This window comes from Sebastes umbrosus, chromosome 19 (genome assembly GCF_015220745.1).
Source record: "Sebastes umbrosus isolate fSebUmb1 chromosome 19, fSebUmb1.pri, whole genome shotgun sequence".
Lineage (NCBI taxonomy): Eukaryota > Metazoa > Chordata > Actinopteri > Perciformes > Sebastidae > Sebastes > Sebastes umbrosus.
This window is the reverse complement of record NC_051287.1, coordinates 3,879,791-3,900,296: the sequence shown is the minus strand read 5'-3', so window position 1 is coordinate 3,900,296 and position 20,506 is coordinate 3,879,791. Positions and strand designations below refer to the sequence as shown.

Below are 20,506 nucleotides of genomic sequence, written 5' to 3'. Positions count from 1 at the left end.
GGAAACAACAAGTAACTTAGTTCCACTATAGCTAACCAAGGTATATATCTGTGTTTATAGCTTGTAAGCGTCCCAATTTGATTTCTTTAAAAATTGTGGAAAGATGTCAATAATTTTACACTTGTTAACATTTTCTCAGATTTTGCACTGCACTATAGAAATATTATATTTGGCTGCTATGGTTACAGTGACAAAGACAGTAATGCATTTTTTATTATTAATTTTATTTTAATTCTCGCGAAGTTCGACATTCACAAGTGTAAATTTACCCCCCAAAAAGCCTAATTTCTTTGTATTTATAAAAGAAATGGAATTATATCTGTCAACAATTTCCCTCTCACAAAACAAAAAAGCAATGAAAACAATGAATGTATGCAATATCTTTAAAGTTTTAAAGTGAAATTATTGTCATACTTTCGCGTGGTCTTTTTTTATTATTATTATTATTTATTTATTTTTCTATTGTGTTTTTTATTATTTACTTTATGTTGGTTTTGTTTCATTTCTGTTGTCCTTTTATGTTGGTTTTTGCTATGCTTCTTCTGTATGTAAATTATTTTAATGTTTTCTGCTGTTACTATGTATATATGTATACATATATACATATATATGTATATGTATATATGTATACATATATACATATATATACATACATACATATATTTACATACATACATATATAAATATATATATGTATGTATATAATTTTTAAATAAATAAATAAAAACTGTTAAATGTTTTTAATGATTTCTGCTGTTACTATGTATACTATATATATACGTATATATATGTATACATATATACATATATATACATACATAAATATACATACATATATATGTACATATATGTACATACATATGTATGTATATATATCATTTTTAAATAAATGAATAAAAAACTGTTAACTGTTTTTAATGTTTTCTGCTGTTACTATGTATACTATATATATATATATATATATATATATACATCATACATATATATATACATATATATGTATGTATGTATGTATATAATTTTTTTAAATAAATGAATACAAAACTGATAACTGTTTTTAATGTTTTCTGCTGTTACTATGTATACTGTCATTTTGAAATAATAATTAAAAAAAAAAAAAAAAAGTACAACCAGCTTAAAATACATTTTTCAGAGTAATTAAAGTGGCTAATAATTTTTGTTGTTAATAATACATGGCAGGACATTCAGAAGTCTAGACCGGAAGTACTCAGCGGAAGTACCTCAGAGCGGACAACACGGAAGAGGGGCAGAAATGGCGGCTGAAGCTGAAAACAATGTGGAACTTAAGAGAAAAGCTGAAGACACTCCGGAGGGAGAAGCAGACGGAGAGGAGGATGAGTGGGTCGGACCCATGCCGAATGAAGCCTCCAAGTCTAAGAAAAGGAGAGGTTCGTTTCTGGTAGTTTGATCCTAAACTATATCTGTTGGTTCTTCTGTAAGTCCTGCTAACTATGCTAACCATGCTAACTATGCTAACCATGCTGGGTGTTCTTGTTGTTGTTTTCTTTCCTCAGTTCTTGAATATGAGCGTGTTTACCTGGACAACCTGCCCTCAGCTGCGATGTATGAGCGGAGCTACATGCACAGAGACGTTATCACTCAGATAGTTTGTTCACAGTAAGTGATTTCACATCAAACTTCACCATTCATTTCACACAACTTACTTTATCTTTATCTTTTATTATAAAAATCCGCTTCTAAAACCAGATAAACGTGGGATATACTGTGAGATATGCTGCTTAGTGATGTGGGAACAGCTACAAAGCAAAATATAACAGCTGACTTTGTGTTTTCATGATGTTCTGACATCACACACACACACATTAAGTTAATAGCTTTTACTTTTGCAGTAACTTAGCATATTTGTATTATTAAATTAAACTATTAGGACACACCAAACTTTCTGTCAGCACACATAATACTGTAATGGATCAGTTATCTTTTATTCAGATCTCCATTAGCTGTGTGTGTCTGAAGCCCAGATATTCTTCCTGGAGTCCACTTAAATCACTTTGAACTGTTAGGCTACATTTCAGTACACAATCACACATTACAATCTCTACCAAACAATGACTACAACATCAAAACACAACAATATTCAAGAGACAACCCAACACACAACACAGGACCTATAGGTTCAAGTTATTACTATTCAATAGTGGTTGGACCATATAGCATATTATGTCAAAATACAATAACAGAACAAGCAACAACTTCTACTTTAGCTCTGTGGGACAGCTATCTTAGTTTATGGTGTCTATTTTTATATCTACCTTATTCAAAGATGACTTATAATGCTTAACTTATAGAGGAGGTTTGTAGAACAGAGATCCAACTTGTATTATTGTATTTAAAATGTCCAGGTGCAGTTAAAGTGAAATGACTCATTTAACAATATACAGTATCGGCATTTCATCTGTGCTAATCCAGTGTTAGCATTCATACTTTGTGTTTAAATAACTTAATAAATGTGTGACTTTTGAAGACTGTCCCATGCCAGTTGTATAGCTGGCTAGTACCTTTCATAATAACTTATAATTGGTGTGTTATTACATAGTGTGAGTGTATTTATGCACTTGTGATGATTAAGAGATCTCTCCTCATTGTTCCTTTTATTAATTACACCCACCAAATCACCAAAAAGCGACACATTAAATAATGTAAAATCTCTTCCGACACGATGATGGCTACATCTTAACATATTTAAGCAAGTTGGCATTTTATTTATTTGACTTTAGTTCTCCTTTTGCCCCTGGCTTTGTTTCTTATGACCGTAAATATTCCTTCTTTTATTTTTCAGGACAGACTTCATTATCACGGCCAGCCAGGATGGCCACGTCAAGTTTTGGAAGAAGAAGGAAGAGGAGGGGATAGAGTTTGTCAAACACTTTCGAAGCCATCTCGGTACGCATGGAATTCACAAATCACAATCTTTACGTTTATTTATTTATAGTACATGGCAAGAGGAAGAAGGAGCAATATGCTGGCTTTCCTGCACATTGCATTGTATAGTCAAATATAACATATCTTGTATGTTGCGATGGGTATTGATATTGTTCTTGTATTTTTGCAGGTGTGATAGAAAGCATTGCAGTCAGTGCCGAAGGAGCTCTCCTCTGTTCTGTTGGTGATGATCAGGCCATGAAAGTATTTGATGTTGTCAACTTTGACATGATCAATATGCTGAAGTTGGGGTGAGTTATTATTATAAAGTAATTGTACTACATCTGTACACACACAAAGATGCAGTGACACCTCTTTCCCAATGTAACATGATTTATTTTTCTCTCCTCTGTGTAGCTTTCATCCGGGCCAGTCTGAGTGGATCTACAACCCCGGGGATGCCATTTCCACGGTGGCTTGCTCAGAAAAATCCACAGGGAAGATCTTTGTCTACGACGGAAGGGGAAGCAACCAGCCCCTCCACGTCTTCGACAAGATGCACTCCTCGCCGCTCTCCCAAATCCGCCTGAATCGCAAATTTCGAGTCATCGTCTCTGCTGACAAAGCGGGAATGCTGGAATACTGGACTGGCCTTCGAAATGAATTCAAGTTCCCTAGGTATGTGCAATGGGAATACAAAACTGACACAGACTTGTATGAATTTGCGAAACACAAAACGTATCCCACCAGCCTGACGTTTTCTCCCGATGGGAAGAAAATGGCCACCATCGCTACTGACAGGAAAGTCCGGATCTTCCGCTTCCTAACAGGAAAACTGATGAGAGTGTTTGATGAATCATTAACTGTAAGTTCTCACACATACATCGCTCAACCTGGATCTTTAGTGATGTGCCTGATACACCTGCTTATTCACACCTGCTTCATGTGACAGATGTTCACAGAGCTGCAGCAGATGAGGCAACAGCTGCCTGACATGGAGTTCGGGAGGCGGATGGCTGTGGAGAGAGAGCTGGAGAAGGTGGACGGGATCCGACTGACAAATATCATCTTTGATGAGACCGGCCACTTTGTGCTCTACGGGACCATGTTGGGCATCAAGGTCATCAACGTGGAAACCAACAGGTACGTTCATATGAAGGAGGAGAAAGTCTGTAATTGATTGAAGCGTTAATTGGTTAATTAAACCTTGAGACAGTTCATAGACTTTATGATCTGTCTATCCCACTATCTTGATGTAAAGTCTCCAGTTGAGGTCAAATATCTGATATAGATTTCTGGATCTTGTTCCCCAGATGTGTGCGGATCCTCGGGAAGTTGGAGAACATCCGTGTGGTCCAGCTGAGTCTGTTCCAGGGCGTTGCGAAGGCCACGCACGTGGCGCCCACTGTGGAGATGAAGGCATCCGACAACCCCGCCTTAGACAACGTGGAGCCTGACCCCACCATATTCTGCACCGCATTTAAGAAGAACCGCTTCTACAATGTGAGATAACAGGCCATTCAAATGAAGATGATACAGGCACAGCTTTTTGTTCTGCTACTATCTGTCTTAATACATCATTCTTGTTTTTTAACTCAAGTTCTCAAAGAGAGAACCAGAGGATACGAAGAGTGCCGACTCGGACAGAGACATCTTTAACGAGAAGCCCTCGAAGGAAGAGGTGATGGCCGCCACGCAGGCTGAGGGCCCCAAGAGAGTGTCTGACAGCGCCATCATCCACACCACCATGGGAGACATCCACATCAAGCTCTTCCCCGTAGAGTAGGTTTTTAAGAACATTCTCATCATGGCTTTATTCAGAAGTCTCCTTTACACTTCACAAGATATAAACACTTCTTTGCTCTTTTTAGATGCCCCAAAACTGTGGAGAACTTCTGTGTCCACAGCAGGAACGGCTACTTCAACAGCCACATATTCCACAGAGTCATCAAGGTACGTCTGCTTCTCTGGGTTAATAAGAAATATTCAGTTATCCGACTCTGTCTTAATCTTTGTTTTTGTTGTGTGCAGGGTTTTATGATTCAAACAGGAGACCCCACAGGCACCGGCATGGGAGGAGAGAGCATCTGGGGGGGAGAGTTTGAGGACGAGTTCCACGCCACGCTGAGACACGACCGCCCGTACACGCTGAGTATGGCCAACGGAGGCCCCGGCACCAACGGCTCACAGTTCTTCGTCACCGTTGTACCAACTGTAAGTTGCCCCATTACTAGTTCTCTATGGCAAAGCCCATTTCACACATGCACTTCATTAATGTGCTGGAAATTGTACATGTTGGTCTCAGATTTAGATAAGAGCCACTCTTCCTGCAAAAGATGCAAAGAAAATCTGAGTAGGTAACTCCAACACAAGCTTGAACTGTGAGTCAGCCTGAAAGAGAACAGAGAACACGTGGCTTCCTGGATATCATTGTTCAACCCATCGCTGCAGCGTCTCTCTCTCAGATTCCATGTCTGAAAAGGGCTTAAAATATCTTATTTGTGACATTAATTGTTTAATGTGCTACTGTATTTTCAGCCGTGGCTCGACAACAAGCACACTGTGTTCGGAAGATGTACGAAGGGCATGGAGGCCGTCCAGAGGATCTCCAACGTCAAAGTGAACCCCAAGACAGACAAACCGTACGAAGACATCAGCATCATCAACATCACCGTAAAGTGATCGTATGTCTTTATCATGTCCTGTACAGTGATGTTTTGTTTTTTACCAGAATGAGTTATTAAAGAATGAGACTGTAGTAAGAATCATTTGGACATGAAGAGTTTTCAGTAGATGCTAAGTTTGTTAGAAAGAAGAAGCTCCCAGCCAAACAAGTCAGGTCAATTAGTTTATTTTACAGCAACACATTATGAATAATTTACAAAAGCCATCATCAAGTCCACTGGTAACAAAGGTTTCGATGCGCGTTGTGCTTCTACGTTTCAAAAACAAATGGAAATGTTTTTTCACAAACTATGTGGAAAGGCTTTTCACACGTGCACTTTTTTTTTTTATTAGTATTTTTATACATAGATACATGTAGTAAACATTACATAGCAATGAATAAAGAAAGTCAAATGATGGGTCCTTAATAACAAGACAAGTGTCAGTGTTCAGGCTTAATGTTTCACTAAGTTTCACATTACGTTATTACTGAAGGCTGTTGATTAAAGGTGTACCATCTCCTAAGCACTCCAGACACAGAAACGGGACTTGTGAGATGTTTAAATAGGAATATTTTCTCTTAAGCAGTGAGATTAATACTCAAGAGTCTACTAAGAAACAGCAGGTAGTTCATTTGCTCCCAAATAAACTGGTAGTGAGGCAACAAACAAGTGCATTCGACACATTCTGCGAGCGAGACTCCACAAAACGGAGGCAGAACCGGTGCGTAAAAACTTCTCCCAACAGCCTCGTATCAAAGTAACGTTCCCGCTCATAAATAAGTTCAGTAAACAGTTCGTTCTTTAACAGAAAACTCAAACTGGTGCGCCATTTCAAGACCAGCTGTGGCATTAAATAGGTTCATACAGTACACTTAAAAAAAAAAAACACACATAACTTAAAGACTCCATGAAACATCAACTGCTATTGCTTACATAAGATGTCAAGGCAAAGTGAGAAACCATCAGTTTGAAGTCGTCTGGGTTCATCTAAAGGAATAGTTCGGGTGTTTTGAAATGGGGTTGGATGAGGTACTTATCCGTAGTCAGTGTATAATATTGATTTTTTTTAAATCTGTTTTGCTGCTGCCCTCGTCCACAGTAGTACATTGCTTTTTACATTGCCCCCAAGCTGGGGGCGTGCCGCCCGCCATCTACTGTAGATAATACACCTACTATGGATAATACCTCATACAACCCCACTTCAAAACACCCAAACTATCCCTTTAAACCATAGTGAACATTTCAGTCCCGTCTCACCTGCAGATATACTGAATGAAGCTAAAAGGTGTTTAATTCTCAGGATTATATGATGTGTTGTCCGAGTATACTGAATCAACAGAAGGTACGTAAATTATACTTATCACTACAATACAGACAACTCTGCATTTAGTTAAGACTAGCGTCACATATGGAGGTGGTTATGAGGAATACCGTGAGATAGAAAATACAGATAGAGTTCACTCTGTCGGGGCACGAGGAGCATTTTTACTGGACGTGAGTCAGCTAGCTAGAGGTGCCAGATAAACTCTGGGAAAAAAGGTTAGAACAAAGAAAGTAAGCAAAGTGTTACACCGCGTAAGCTGCCTTAGAAATGAAGCAGGATGGGATTTGTAGTCTTAACTTGAAGGTGGGTGGTTTTGTAGTTTCCATTTTCTGATTCAGTGAAGTATTTACATCTTAGTTTTCTTTGCTCACGTTGGTGCACAAAGAAGGAAAGATGAGGAGGGCAGGCTCGAAGCCGCAGTCTTAAAGAGTTAATATTTGGAGAGCAGGGCTCAGAGGCCGGGGGGGTCGGTCGGTTCAGTTGTTAGGAGAGATGTTTTACGGTTAGGCGACGTCCAGGACGCCGGCCGCCACCAGCTGCCTGGAGAGCCAGTCCAGCCCCTCGTGGAGGCCCATCCCGCTGCGGGCGTCGCAGCCCTGAATGTGCCAGCTCCTCCCGCAGCACAGCTTGTGAAGGCTCAGCAGCTCTGTCATCTCCTCCACCGACACGACGCCAGGAATGTCCTGCAGACACGCAAACTGATCATCAACTCTGGCTGAGCCAAGATATCAGCTTCACTGGCCAAGTATGGTAAGACAAGATGCATTCTGGTCCTATTCAGTATTTATTTCCTTGCACTATTTGTATTGTTTACCGTTCTTGTATATTTAACAGAAACATCTCTAATAATAACATCGTGCTATGTTCACAGTGTTACTCCAGTTACCTGTTTGTTTGCAAAGATGAGCAGCAAGGCGTCTCTCAGCTCCTTCTCCGTCAGTAGTTTGGCGAGCTCGCTGTGAGCCTCCATCAGTCGGTCCCTGTGGCAGCTGTCGATCACGAACACCACCGCTGCACAACAGAGAGGAAGAACAGAGGTACGGCTTTAACTTCCACCGTTCGCTGTTAGAAACCATCTCTGTAAGTCAGTATTTAGTAGATGCACTTAAAGGCACTATCTGTATACCGTATATTTCTGATGTGCATCAAGTAAATAGAAAACTGCGCCCAGACGATACCTTGAGTGTTGAGATAATAGTGTTTCCAGAGAGGTCTGAGCTTATGTTTTCCACCCACGTCCCAGATGGTGAATTTCAAGTTCTTATATTCAACCGTCTCCACATTGAAACCTTAATTTAAAAAAAAGAAATATTGATTAGAACAGGAGCTTTGTATTCTTGTGGATTCATTATAAACTGATTACAGTGTAGATGAATGTACCGATGGTCGGGATTGGTTGCATGAACTCGTCTTGTTTCAGCTTGAAGAGGATGGTGGTTTTTCCAGCTCCATCGAGTCCGAGAGTCACAACACGGATCTCCATCTTCGGACCGATGTGGACCCGGTTGTCCTGAAACCAGAACACATTACGTTACATGTTGGAACAAACCCAAACTCTTTACTGTAAGTGTTGGCTGATCAATGCAGGCATCTATGAGTGTGGACAGAGTGTACCTTAGTGAATGTGACAGGGATGCCGGCATCGAGCTGAATGTGATCCGCCAGCTCTGTGAACTGGTGCTGCTGCTTCTGAAGCGTCTCCAACAAACAGTTGATCTCCTGCTTTGCCAGCACAACTCTGCAGTCGTCCTGCAACGGGACAGAAGCAACATACTGTAGATCACTGGATTGTATCAGCCTGACACTGGAGGCTTACAAACACCAGTTTATATATTGAACTCGGTGTCTGTCGTACCTGTTGAAGAGTCTTCTCGCAGTGCAGGCAGGCGGTGGAGACCTGAGACAGCAGGATGGTCATGTCCTCCTGCTGCTGCCTCAGCCAGATCAGCCTCTCCCTGACGTGGGCGTCCACCACGCTCAGCGCCATCTCCTCCTGCCGACACAGCGTCTCGTGGAGGTCTGCGAAGTAAGCTCGGACGCATGACCGCGCGCTCTCCGCCGTGCCGGGGACCTTACAAAGAAACAGAAGATATTAAACACCAGGAGAAAAAGCCCTCATGTTTTAGATGAAAAAAAGTCGTATCTTACGTGTTCAGTGTGCGCCATGCCAACGCCGTCCTCGACTATCTGCTCTCCGCCTTCTATCTGCTGCACGATGCCCACCAGCTTCCTGGAGTACTCGGACACTTCGTCTGTGAAGGTGCGGATGCAGTGGGCCATGTCCAGAATGGATGCACGGATCTGATTCGCTTCAGTCTCAAGAACAGCGTGCTGAAAAGAAAGACGGGGGGGAAAACATGAGCGTGTCTCTCTGGATCAGGATATCTAAAACAATAAGGCTGGAACTTGATCTACCTTGTGTCCCTGGTGCTTGCCGTACTCCTTGCACACGCAGCACATGAGAGGCCCAGACTGACACGCCTCCTCCAGGCAGACGAACTCGATGGCGTGGACCTGATGCTGCGGGCACAAGGTCTTCTCGTGAGGCTTGTCAGCCAGCGGCACCCGGCGGTGTTTGGCCAGCGTGCGGGTGGAGTGGGTGAGCTGGGAGCACTCGGCACACAGGTGGGTGGCACACACGGTGCAGTACATGGAGGCCGTGTGGCTCTCGTCCTCATCACAGCGAATTATACACTAGATGAGAAGAAGGAGTATGAGTGAAGGGAGCGGTAGATGAAACGGGTGATGCATCTATCTGACATATCTGTGTTCTTACTTCTCCCATTCCTTTCAGGGCGTCCTCCGCCATCCCCATCTGGTTGCTGGCTCCATTCTGGAGTCGCTCCAGGAGCTCAAGCAGAGCAAAGTTCTTCTTCAGACCCCAAACTCCAGAGTCGCCTAAACAGATGTGGAGAAAAGAAAACACTTTAAATATGTTTACTGTAAGGATTTTATAGTTGTTATTTTGTTCAACCGACATTTGGACTTTTGGCACATCTACACACATCTTTCCAGGACAAATATGGGCTTTTTTCCAAATCTTTTTTTATCTTTTTTTTTTGCAGACATGGCAAAACGAAAAAACGAGAAAAAAAATTAGATAAAATAATACTAAAGAGAGAAAAAAAATATAAAGAAATAATAAAAAAAATCATAGATTTAAATTAAAAAGAAGGAAATAAAATGAATTGAAGCATAATGTTAAGTAATTATAAAATAGTAATGACAATAGTATTGGTTGGAATTAAAGTAGGTGAGCTGGAGAGAGACAAATATGGGCTTTTTAATCAACTTTGGTTGGAAGTTAATGTTTTAAATAACTGATGTTTCTGCCATGGATTCAGAGTACGAAAGGACGTTGTTATGAGATGTTGGCTCTGGGATTTTTATGCCAAGTCGAGGGAAGATGCACTACAAATCCTGACGTGTGTCAGACTTTAGTTCTCTGGATTCCTGAAGCATTAGAAATTGGTTCACATAATCCTTTTTCATCATGGCAAGATATGCCTGCATACTTCTGTTTCTGTTATATCACTGTAATGCTCGTGGTTTGGGGTGATTTTGACTATATTTTGTGTGTTGCCGTGGTAACAGAAATCCTCTTACTCACTCAGCTCAGTGACCTGTCTGTCGAAGGGGCAGCGGACCGCTCTACCATGCAGGGGCAGCCTGGTTAGACAATCATGGCACACTGTGTGACCACACAGCAGGAGACGGGGGACTTTGTCCCCCTGGAGAGAGAAGACGTCCTCACACACACCACACTCCAACACCTGTGGGGTGAATAATAACACTTATTAATTCACAGAAAATCATTGTCTGTGACAGTCACTGCTGCAGAGAGAAGTCAGGAGGGGGAGAAATAGATAGATAGATAGATAGATAGTAACTTTATTGAGCCCGAGGGAAATTCAAATTGTCAATCAAATGTTTAATATCTGGCACTGATTTCACAATTTATGTGACTTAAAGGTCCCATATTATAAAAAAGTGAGATTTTCATGTTTTTTTATTATAAAGCAGGCTTAAGTTCTATATAAATAACTGTGAAAGTATCGAAACGCTCAATCCACAGGGAAATACACACAGCCCGTATTCATAAACTCTGCATTTGAAACAAGCTGTCAGGATTTCTGTCCATTTGTGATGTCACAAATATACAATATTTAGAGTCTTTGCACAGTTTTAAACGTAAACATTCTAAATGTGTCCCAATTTATTTCTTGGTTGCACTGTATGTGTGAATGACATCAGCTGACAGGAAGTAAACATGGACCACAAGCTGTTGCCTAGCAACGCAATTCCGTTGAAATGCACTAAAACAGAGCGTTTCAGACAGAGGGGAATGCAGGTATATTTAGGCAGACAGTATGAGGAAAATAAACGTTTTTTTGAACATTAAAGCATGTAAACATGTTCTAGTAGAAACAAAAAATAAAAGTATAATCCTGAAAATGAACATAATATGGGACCTTTAATGCTGAAGGATGCTCTTACAGGGGAGCCAGAGGGAATCAATCAAAGAGTCACTGGATATCTCAGAGTGAGCTGCACAGTCACCTTGACTCATTTCAGTTTTTGTTGAGGTTGTGTTCTCTAGTGTACTTAATGAGTTTGTCTATAAGCTCATCTACTTAAAAAAATTGGTTTATAAACTATTGTAATTACGAACTGTAAATTGCATATATGAAAACAACCTTGAAAAAAGGGAAAATATATAAAAGTATAAAAAAAACTGAACAGATGTGGAGAAAAGAAAACACTTTAAAAAGGACCTATTATGCTTTAGTGCTTTTTCTCTTCCCTTTAGTGTGTTCTATGAGTTTTATGTGCATGTAAAAGGTCTGCAAAGTTACAAAGACCAAAGTCAACGCCAAAGGAAAGAGAAACACTGCTCCTGAACTGCCTGAAACGCCTGGCTTCAAGTCCTGCCTTTTCTTCCGTGACGTAGTGATGTCACCAAGTAATACATTTGCCCCCTTCAAACTGAGCGGTTCAGACAGAGGGTGTAAAGAGGTGCTGCAGGACAGCCGGTATGAGAAAAAGTAAAGCGTTTTTTAAATATTAAAGCATGTAAACATGTTCTAGTAAAACCCAAAACACAAGTATGCACCTGAAAATAAGCATAATAGGTAAATAAATGCTGTGTTTATATCTGTTAAACACAGTTAAGGGAGCAGATTGCATCACAGTGTGCTACCACACAGAGGAGCTGCAGCAAATGGCAGCTAGTGACGCTATCTAGCAATGATAAACTGTTTGCATGCTGCAGCCACACACAGATCTGTGATTTAGCACTAATCCAGCTGCATTAATTATGAAAGAAAACAAACAATGCAACTTGCACACGTCGCTGTTATACAATCTAGCAGACTGTTTGGCATCCATTAGACGCCAACGCAGCAGCATTCATCAGCAGCAGACATGAAGCTCGTCTCCTGCTGTCGACTCTTCGTACTAACAACATAATCACTTCGATCGTAACGTAATCTAGCAATCAGGACATTATAACAACCTTAACCGTGTTCCCGTGAGCTCCTCTGCCGTGTCGGATACAAGGATCCATCTGCTTGTTTATTCCTGCTGCAGCAGCGGCCATAGTTGGACGACTGAGCAGGTGCGAGAGGACTATCCCCAAAGCACTTCCGGTTTCGCTCGGTAAAGCTGTTATTAGCATACAAATACCGTCATTCTGTCTTTTGTGGGTTTTTTATTTCCTCGTAATAATACAGCTAACTTCATTATCATGTCACAAATTGTATTTTGTTAATACGATGCCAATAATGTGACATATATTACATTATCGGCATTGCGAGAGGAGTATCCCGCAAGCACTTCCGGTTTCGCTCGGTAACGCCGTTATTATACACTGCAGGAATTACAGTATGCAGAGGAATCACCTTTTACAGTCACTAAGGAAGGCAAAGCATCAGGACTTCACATTGTCAGGTCTATTGGGGAATACAGCAGATAACATATACTGTGAAATTATTCAGTTTTTAAGAGAAACTGATTTAGTTAACGAATCTAGAGTTTTCATCATTAGTATTATTATTATTATTTTATTATTATTATTTTATTTTATTTCATTGTCAGGTCTATTGGGGAATACAGCAGAAAACATATCCTGTGAAATTATTCAGTTTTTAAGAGAAACTGATTTAGTTAAACGAATCTAGAGTTTTCCTCATTATTTTTATTATTATTATTTTATTTTATTTCATTGTCAGGTCTATTGGGGAATACAGCAGAAAACATATCCTGTGAAATTATTCAGTTTTTAAGAGAAACTGATTTAGTTAAACGAATCTCGAGTTTTCATCATTAGTATTATTATTATTTTATTTTATTTCATTGTCAGGTCTATTGGGGAATACAGCAGATAACATATACTGTGAAATTATTCAGTTTTTAAGAGAAACTGATTTAGTTAAATGACTCTAGAGTTTTCCTCATTATTATTATTGTTATTATTATTATTTTTTTTTAAATTTTTATTATTATTATTATTTATTTATTTTTCTGCACAAGCTCCTGTTCCACACTCCAGTTCAGATGGTGGCGGTAATGCACCTCTAAGATGGTTTGCCAAACTGCCAATAAACACCAAAGAAGAAGATGAAGAAGACCACAAAATCAGAAAAATAAATTTGTGCCGACCACAAGTCCCATGGGCCATTAGCTTAATTATATCTACTCGTGCAATTAAGGTTCTAAGTTGATTCAACTTGACCTGTTTAGTTTCACATTATGTAAAAACTTAAATGGTTCAGTGCAACCGGTTTCCACGCAAATTTCTAGTAAAGTCAATTTATTCGGCTTAAGAGTGTACAGTGCAAGATCTGAGTAAATGTTAACAAGTATAAAATTATTGACATCTTTCCACAATTCACATGTAAATTTACAGGACCAGAATAAATGAGAGCAAGTTTCAAGATGTGATTCGCAGAAGGAACAATTTAATCTATGTCACTCTTTAACCTTTGTAAGAAATGTTTCACTGGATAGAATCTGTGGATCAACTTAAATGACACCTCTTTTACCTTAATTGTTTGTTATCACTATTATATAGTCATATTATTTCTTTATATTAATCTTGTCTCTAGGTGGAGGCTTCAGTTAAGCCCAGTGGGTTTTTTGGAAAATTTACACTTGTGAATGTGGAACTTCGCGAGAATTAAAATGAGATTAATAAGAAAAAATACATTACTGTCTTTAGTCACTGTAACCATAGCAACCAAATGTAATATTTCTTTGGTACAGTGCAAAATCTGAGAAAATGTTAACAAGTATAAAATTATTGACAACTTTCCACAATTCACATGTAAATTTACAGGACCAGAATAAATGAGAGCAAGTTTCAAGATGTGATTCACAGAAGGAACAATTTAATGTCACTCTTTAACTTTTATAAGAAATGTTTCACTGGATAGAATCTATGGATCAACTTAAATGATACCTCTTTTACCTTAATTGTTTGTTATCACTATTATATAGTCATATTATTTCTTTATATTAATCTTGTCTCTAGGTGGAGGCTTCAGTTAAGCCCAGTGTTTTTTTTTTTGCCTCTTCCTGCACTGTATATTATTCATTTATTTATTTTTTTATTATGTTGTATTGTCTTAAATTGTGCAAAATAAATAAAGAATAAACAATTTGTTAGAAGGAACTTTTGCGGTAAGGACCAAACTTTCTTCCAGTCAATATTCTGTTATGTTGGCTTATTCACAGTGCCAAAAAAAAAAATGTATGCCGACTACAAGTCCCATGGGGCAACACGGTTTGTCTTGTATTCATGACGTATTTCCTGCGCGCCTCGCCTGGCTCTATCTAGTAAGAAGAAGGAGCTGTTGTTGTGGTTAATTAACTACCGTTAACTCGTCAGGGCTCATTTAACGGTAGGTGTTTGTGGTTTTAATGAAATAGTGGTTTGTTATATTAATCAGTTAGTTCGTTATGTGTTTGTAATGTTTATAAAAGGAGGTAGAAACAAGTTCCTTCATGTTTTCATTGTGGGCGGGTAACAGTTGGAGCATCACAGCCTCATTCCTCCAGTCTGATTCATTTAATCTACCTTATTTATCCTCATCAGGTGAATCCATCACTGATGTCTCAACAACCTCAACAGTCGCTGCCCTCAGCTCCAGACTCTCCTGCTCTGGTGGTCACCAGTAACGTCCAGAAATATGCCATCAAGAAGAAGAAAGTCCTCAGTGCTGAAGAAGCTGAGCTGTTTGAACTCACCCAGGCTGCTGGCATCACTGCAGACCAAGAGGTCTTCAAGTAAGTGAACAATATCATCTGCAAAACGTGACTGCAGTGCATGTGGAGTAATGAAACCGGTAGAAACCTCTGATGAGATGGACTTTTCTCCTTTTCTGTGAATTATCACTTCAGGAATAATAGACAATTGTATTTTTATATTGAACTATTGAAGTGTAAGGTCATTTTGGAGTCAATGTGTGTTTGTAGGCAGAAAAATGTGGATGAGATTATAGTTATATATGGAGGAACTCATCATGTGTAGACCTATATAAGAAAGTATTGGGTCCACCTTGACTTGGTAGTCACATTGTATCATATTTGTCTTTATTTTAGTCATTTATGTTTACCTCTCATCTCCTCTATCCTTCACTTCCTTTTAGTTCCCCCTCCCTCCCCTTCTTTTTCCCCCTCCGCTTTTTCCTTTTTTCTTTTTCCACCAATAGGCTTGTTCATTGATGGAGAACCACCCTTCCACTCTACTGATTATATCACAATATAGGTGTGCAAGCTACTGCTGAAAGCTCACAGTGACCCTGATGAAGACCTATGTTGGTCGCAACGCGTTGGTCATTTTAAACAATTATTGCCATGTAAAATAAAGGCATTTTAATTTTGTTCAAACACTACAGTGTGCCTTGGATTATTTTTGAGGGAGACTTGCATTTTGTACTTTATTCCACCCATGCAATGAGCCTTTCACAAGAATTAGCCCAATACACCTGAATGATCCAAAGAGCACCTGTATGTGATTACCACAGAGACCCAGCAGCGCTTCTACTCCATTGTCGTCAGGTAGAAACCTCTGATTTCACATCTGCCCTTTTCTTCATGTGCCCCTCCACAGGATCATAGTGGACCTGTTGAAGATGAATGTGGCTCCTCAAGCAGTCTTCCAGACCCTGAAGGCCATGTGTGCAGGCCAGAGGGTCGCTGAAAGCTGCGGGGAGGCTTCAACTGTCTCCCATGCCACCAGCACCAGCATCACCACCACAGCACCACCAGAGGCCAGAGGTGAGTGTCTGCAGAATCAACGATGACTAGAAAGACTAGTTTTGAGAGTCATCATAGTCCGTGGTGCAGGTGTACGTAACCCCCAACCTAACAGGTGCAAGAACATTGAAATGAGTTACGTTCTTTTCAGGTGTAAGCCATGACAGCGTGATAATGAACCAGTAAGCACAATACCAGGACCCTGAAACAGAACCTTATTGTCCTACTGACATGTCGAAATATTGTATATATTACTCTGCAAATATCCCATCTGAGGCGGGGTACCTAGAAGCACAATTTGTCATCACTGGATGATTTTAAAGGTCAGGAGGGTTAAGTGTCATTAGACGTTTTATACCTGTTTATTATAGGTGTTTTTCATGACAGCTTGGCAGGTGATAGCAGGAAAGACACTGAATGTGACGCTGGCTCTGTTCCATTGACTTGTCCTCGATTGTGTTCGAAGTCATTCCCCTCTTTCACTCATTCACTACTCCTTACTTATTAGACACACAGTAATTTACTCTATATCTTCTATAAAACACCTAAAGTAGGTTACTGTTTATTTGAATGTCCAAAATCTGAGGTATGAACATTAATTGTTAGCAGAAAGGGACACTCAGTTGATGGAGAGCAGCGGTGGCGCCCGGCTCTAAAAACTCTGCCTCGATCTCGTGACGTTATCGTTGCCCATGTCAGTGATTCTCAACCTGGTGGTTGCAAGATAATTTCCGGGGGTCACCAGATGGTTGTGAGAAAAAAATAAAAGAAATCATTAAAAATAAAATCACATATTTTCGACTTGGTAATGGTTTTTACATTACATCATCTGTACCAGTGATATAATTTGCCTTAGAATAGATTTTATTGAGTATGTTTTGGGAGTCAAAGTGTGCGTGCACGTGAGTTTCTGACGGGGGATTTCCGGTGGGTCGGGGGGGAGAAACACGGTACCCATCAAAAATCCAGAGTGCCTAGAGCACATTGGACCAGGGCTGCACCATTAATCAAAATTGTATCGACATCGCAATATGGCCTACTGCAATTTTCAAATCACAGGAGGTGCGGTATTTGTTAAAGGTGAGATCTATGCATAAAATAGCAGTTAAAATTAAATATTGTGGCGTTGCGGAGATGTCCTGGCCTACACATCATATTCTACAGCCTACATGTGCGTGAAGTCGGAGCAAGTCGGACACAAATGTAACCAGCATGCATTGTGCGGCGATCGGCGGTGATCGAATCTGCGCAGGCCTGGCTCATCTCGAACGAGCCTACTGTACATACTGTATAGAGTTAATATGGAACTGAGACACTGTAGTGTCCATGGTGCTACACATGCACACTACTTTCTGATAACAATCCCACCATGCAATGTGTTCCTTTTTATAGATGTGAAAATGACAGTTGTTTGACTCTACATGTATCAGTGAAGGCACAAAATGATGACGATTCATAAGGATTCATAAATGTCGACCTTTCGCATTCTGACTTCATTACACAGGTTTAATTAATAACAATGGCTGCATTACATTAAGGCGTTCCAGCTCCTGCTTGCTCACTTGTACACCTAAATGGAACGGAGCCATCATTCATGTTATTAGTAAGGCGGCCTGTGCTCTTTCTGCAGTGATAAGGGAAAATGTCTGCTGTGAAAAACGTTGCTGGTACTCTTTATATTAGAAATGTAAAAATGTGACCTGTAACATTTGCATTCATTTGGCAAAATAACCTTCCTGTAAATCACCCGTCAAATAATCCCCGTTGGTTGTCTCAGAAGTTTTGGCTAGAAGCCGTGAGAAGAAAAAACACAAACTATAGCAAATGGAAACACTCTGCTCATTGACACCACTAGATTCAGTGCGTGTGTGGATCCTTTTCTGCGGAGTGAAAGAGCTCAAGGTCGGTGAAGTACAGGCTCGCGGCTTTTCAGAACAAAGAGTAGAAAATACCACAAATTTTTTAAATGTTTTTTTTTCTCTGACTGACTTTACCTTTCAGTTTGCTCTCTTTATTCTCCCCGAGCTCTTTGCTTCTCACTTCCCTTTTCAAGCAGGTGAAATATTCACATTCCTTCACTTAAGTACTGCACACACTGTAGTAGAGGCTCTTGTCGTGCTCTCTGCACCACCTAATCCCCCCTCACTGACTAAATTCCCTCTTCACTCCGCCCCATAGCGAGGTTTCCCACTTACCTGGGTGAACTGAAGACCAAGGATGTACAGTAGATACAGAGGCTGATCTTCACTGTGTGTGTGCATGTCACGCTGCTTTCTAATTTCTTTTCTATCCCCCTTGAATTCTGTTTCTTGTTTACTGAAGAAGAGGAGTCTTTGGTCTCTGGGAAGAGCCCTAAGCCTTCCGCTGCCGCCCCCTCAGCGTCGGGCCCCAGAGCCACAAGGGTCAACACTAAGATTGTGGTCTACGGCCCCCAAGACGCTAGCTCTCCTCACACTCAAGGTCCCCTCTGCTGCACTCTGTGCCACACCTCCATCTGTCCGCCTGCTCGCCTCTCCTCTATCATAAGTGTGTTGTGTGTGTGTTTACTTCATTGTATGGACCAGGGTCGCGCCACTACATACTGTGCTGTCCTCATTTCATGATGATGCTGAGAAACTTTGTGTACATGCATGTGTGTGTGTGTGTGTGTGTGTGGACTAGAAAGATGTAACCTGTCGTCAAGGGGACATATTCACCGCACTATTTTTTTTTGTTGGGGGGTTAAAGTGGCTAGAAAGTTATAAATCATCCCAAAGTTTTGGGATGATGTTGTCTGATTTATAAAGAGCAGTATTGTTCATTAATAGGCGTTAATTAACATAAGGAATTTTAATTTATTTTCAGTTCAGTTTATTCAGAAAAAAAATTAAGATACAAATACAATCATGAGACATAATGTGGAATGGGACATCCTGATTAGCTGTCTGGATCTTGAGAATAGGGGCCCGGACACTTAGCAGATAGGAAACATATATTTTAAACACTAACATGTTGTCTAGATTTGTATTTATGTATTATACAGTAACATATACAACCTACAAAACATCTAAGACTAACCAAAGACCCTAAAAATGAACTAACCAAACTACTAAATGGTCCAAAAACATTTTTTTTTTACCACTTGACAGTGTAATATTTACATGCAGCTTTTATTCTCATAGAAAAATATTTTTTCAATGGTGATAATAACATACCAGACCTTGACTTTACGTATTATATGTGTTCATCAAGATAGTGAAATATGTTTCAAGTGTGCAATAATTGCTGAACTTAATATATAATAAGCTACAGGTCATACCAGACTAATAATAGCAACATTTGTAAGAGGAAGATTTTTTATTTCTTCTTTCAGTTATCACAGTTCATAGTTATAAATAATATATAAAAGCCCTTTCTAGTCACTTTATGATTCCTGCTATAGTCAAGTGTGGAGTGCTATAACCTGTATTTAAAAGAAGGTAAAACATTGGATCCATTTCCTTTACTGTATAAATACATTTGTATCTCCTCCATGTCATCACCATTTCCATTGTCCATGTTGTCTGGAACGTGTGAAGCAACAATCCCAATAACTTTAACATTCATCTGCGTCTTTAACCCGCAGTGTTCTCTTGCTTTGTGTGTCAGCAGTACGCAGTAAAGCTGCAGCGAGCCACAGTGAGAAGAGCAGGGAGGCGTCCAGCCAGCGGGTGCAGCGGCAGCCCAGCGCCACCAGAGGGACGAAGACCAAGAGCTCCGGCAGCAGCAGCTCCTCCTCACAGATCAACTCCACATGAGACCGAGATCAGGTCAATATGACAACATCTGTAAATATGTAGTTCTCTTTACATTTAACTTATCTGTGTGTTTTACTGTGGAATGTGTTTGAAAGGGTTGGCTCACCTAAATTACACATAAAAACAAAAGGTTTTATTTGCCTTGGTTTTGAGATAACTGCCTTTACCTCAATTCAATGGAGGTGAATGGAATTTTGTTAGTGCTGCTTACAGCACTGAAAAATTGACATTTTAAAAAGTCAACTCTCCAGAAACAATGTCCAGATTAACCTGGATCAGGAGTCTTCAGAGTCTAACACTGTTGCTGTTTCTGTAGCCGTTACTTGTTTACATTTTGGCAAATTGTCACCATTAAAAGTATGCCGAATTAGCTATTAGCACCTCCTGTATGCAGTGTACCCATAGATGTACAGACAACTATTACTGGAGTACTTTGATACTGAGGAAAACTTAAAAACATCATTATTCTCAGGCAAGTTTAGTTTGGTTTATTTAGTGTTTTTTCCCGGTTATTTATTCGCAATTCAACCATAAAGTTATGAAAGTGGTTAAGTAGTACTAAATCATTATATAAAAAA

The 20,506-nt window shown here is 39.9% G+C and overlaps 3 protein-coding genes across 9 annotated transcripts; 2 read left to right on the top strand and 1 right to left on the bottom strand.

Annotated features, from left to right (window-relative positions):
* Positions 1 to 1,198: 1,198 nt before the first annotated feature.
* ppwd1 (peptidylprolyl isomerase domain and WD repeat containing 1) lies at positions 1,199 to 6,002 on the top strand. Its single transcript, XM_037752156.1, has 11 exons — positions 1,199 to 1,409; positions 1,536 to 1,638; positions 2,822 to 2,925; positions 3,095 to 3,215; positions 3,322 to 3,769; positions 3,857 to 4,047; positions 4,218 to 4,407; positions 4,505 to 4,686; positions 4,776 to 4,857; positions 4,936 to 5,118; positions 5,443 to 6,002. Exons 1-11 carry the CDS (start codon positions 1,274 to 1,276, stop codon positions 5,584 to 5,586), a joined length of 1,884 nt encoding a protein of 627 aa, XP_037608084.1. The 5' UTR covers positions 1,199 to 1,273; the 3' UTR covers positions 5,587 to 6,002.
* On the bottom strand, positions 5,740 to 12,550 carry trim23 (tripartite motif containing 23). Of its 5 annotated transcripts, none has more exons than XM_037752158.1 (11): positions 12,410 to 12,550; positions 10,505 to 10,667; positions 9,671 to 9,792; positions 9,310 to 9,588; positions 9,043 to 9,225; positions 8,750 to 8,965; positions 8,509 to 8,667; positions 8,275 to 8,404; positions 8,073 to 8,183; positions 7,781 to 7,905; positions 5,740 to 7,592 (listed from the first exon to the last, which is right to left on the bottom strand). In XM_037752158.1, exons 1-11 carry the CDS (start codon positions 12,491 to 12,493, stop codon positions 7,398 to 7,400), a joined length of 1,767 nt encoding a protein of 588 aa, XP_037608086.1. In that variant the 5' UTR covers positions 12,494 to 12,550; the 3' UTR covers positions 5,740 to 7,397. The 5 variants fall into 5 exon arrangements, with proteins under 5 accessions (XP_037608086.1, XP_037608087.1, XP_037608088.1 ...); XM_037752159.1 differs by having other exon boundaries at positions 5,740 to 7,577; XM_037752160.1 differs by having other exon boundaries at positions 8,509 to 8,643.
* Positions 12,551 to 14,637: 2,087 nt separating this feature from the next.
* Positions 14,638 to 20,125, top strand: mzt2b (mitotic spindle organizing protein 2B). 3 transcript variants are annotated; one of them, XM_037753513.1, is made up of 5 exons: positions 14,638 to 14,795; positions 14,990 to 15,180; positions 16,007 to 16,173; positions 18,475 to 18,612; positions 19,783 to 20,125. In XM_037753513.1, exons 2-5 carry the CDS (start codon positions 15,005 to 15,007, stop codon positions 19,926 to 19,928), a joined length of 627 nt encoding a protein of 208 aa, XP_037609441.1. In that variant the 5' UTR covers positions 14,638 to 14,795; positions 14,990 to 15,004; the 3' UTR covers positions 19,929 to 20,125. The 3 variants fall into 3 exon arrangements, with proteins under 3 accessions (XP_037609441.1, XP_037609440.1, XP_037609442.1); XM_037753512.1 differs by having other exon boundaries at positions 19,780 to 20,125; XM_037753514.1 differs by lacking the exon at positions 18,475 to 18,612 and having other exon boundaries at positions 14,639 to 14,795; positions 19,783 to 20,124.
* Positions 20,126 to 20,506: the final 381 nt, after the last annotated feature.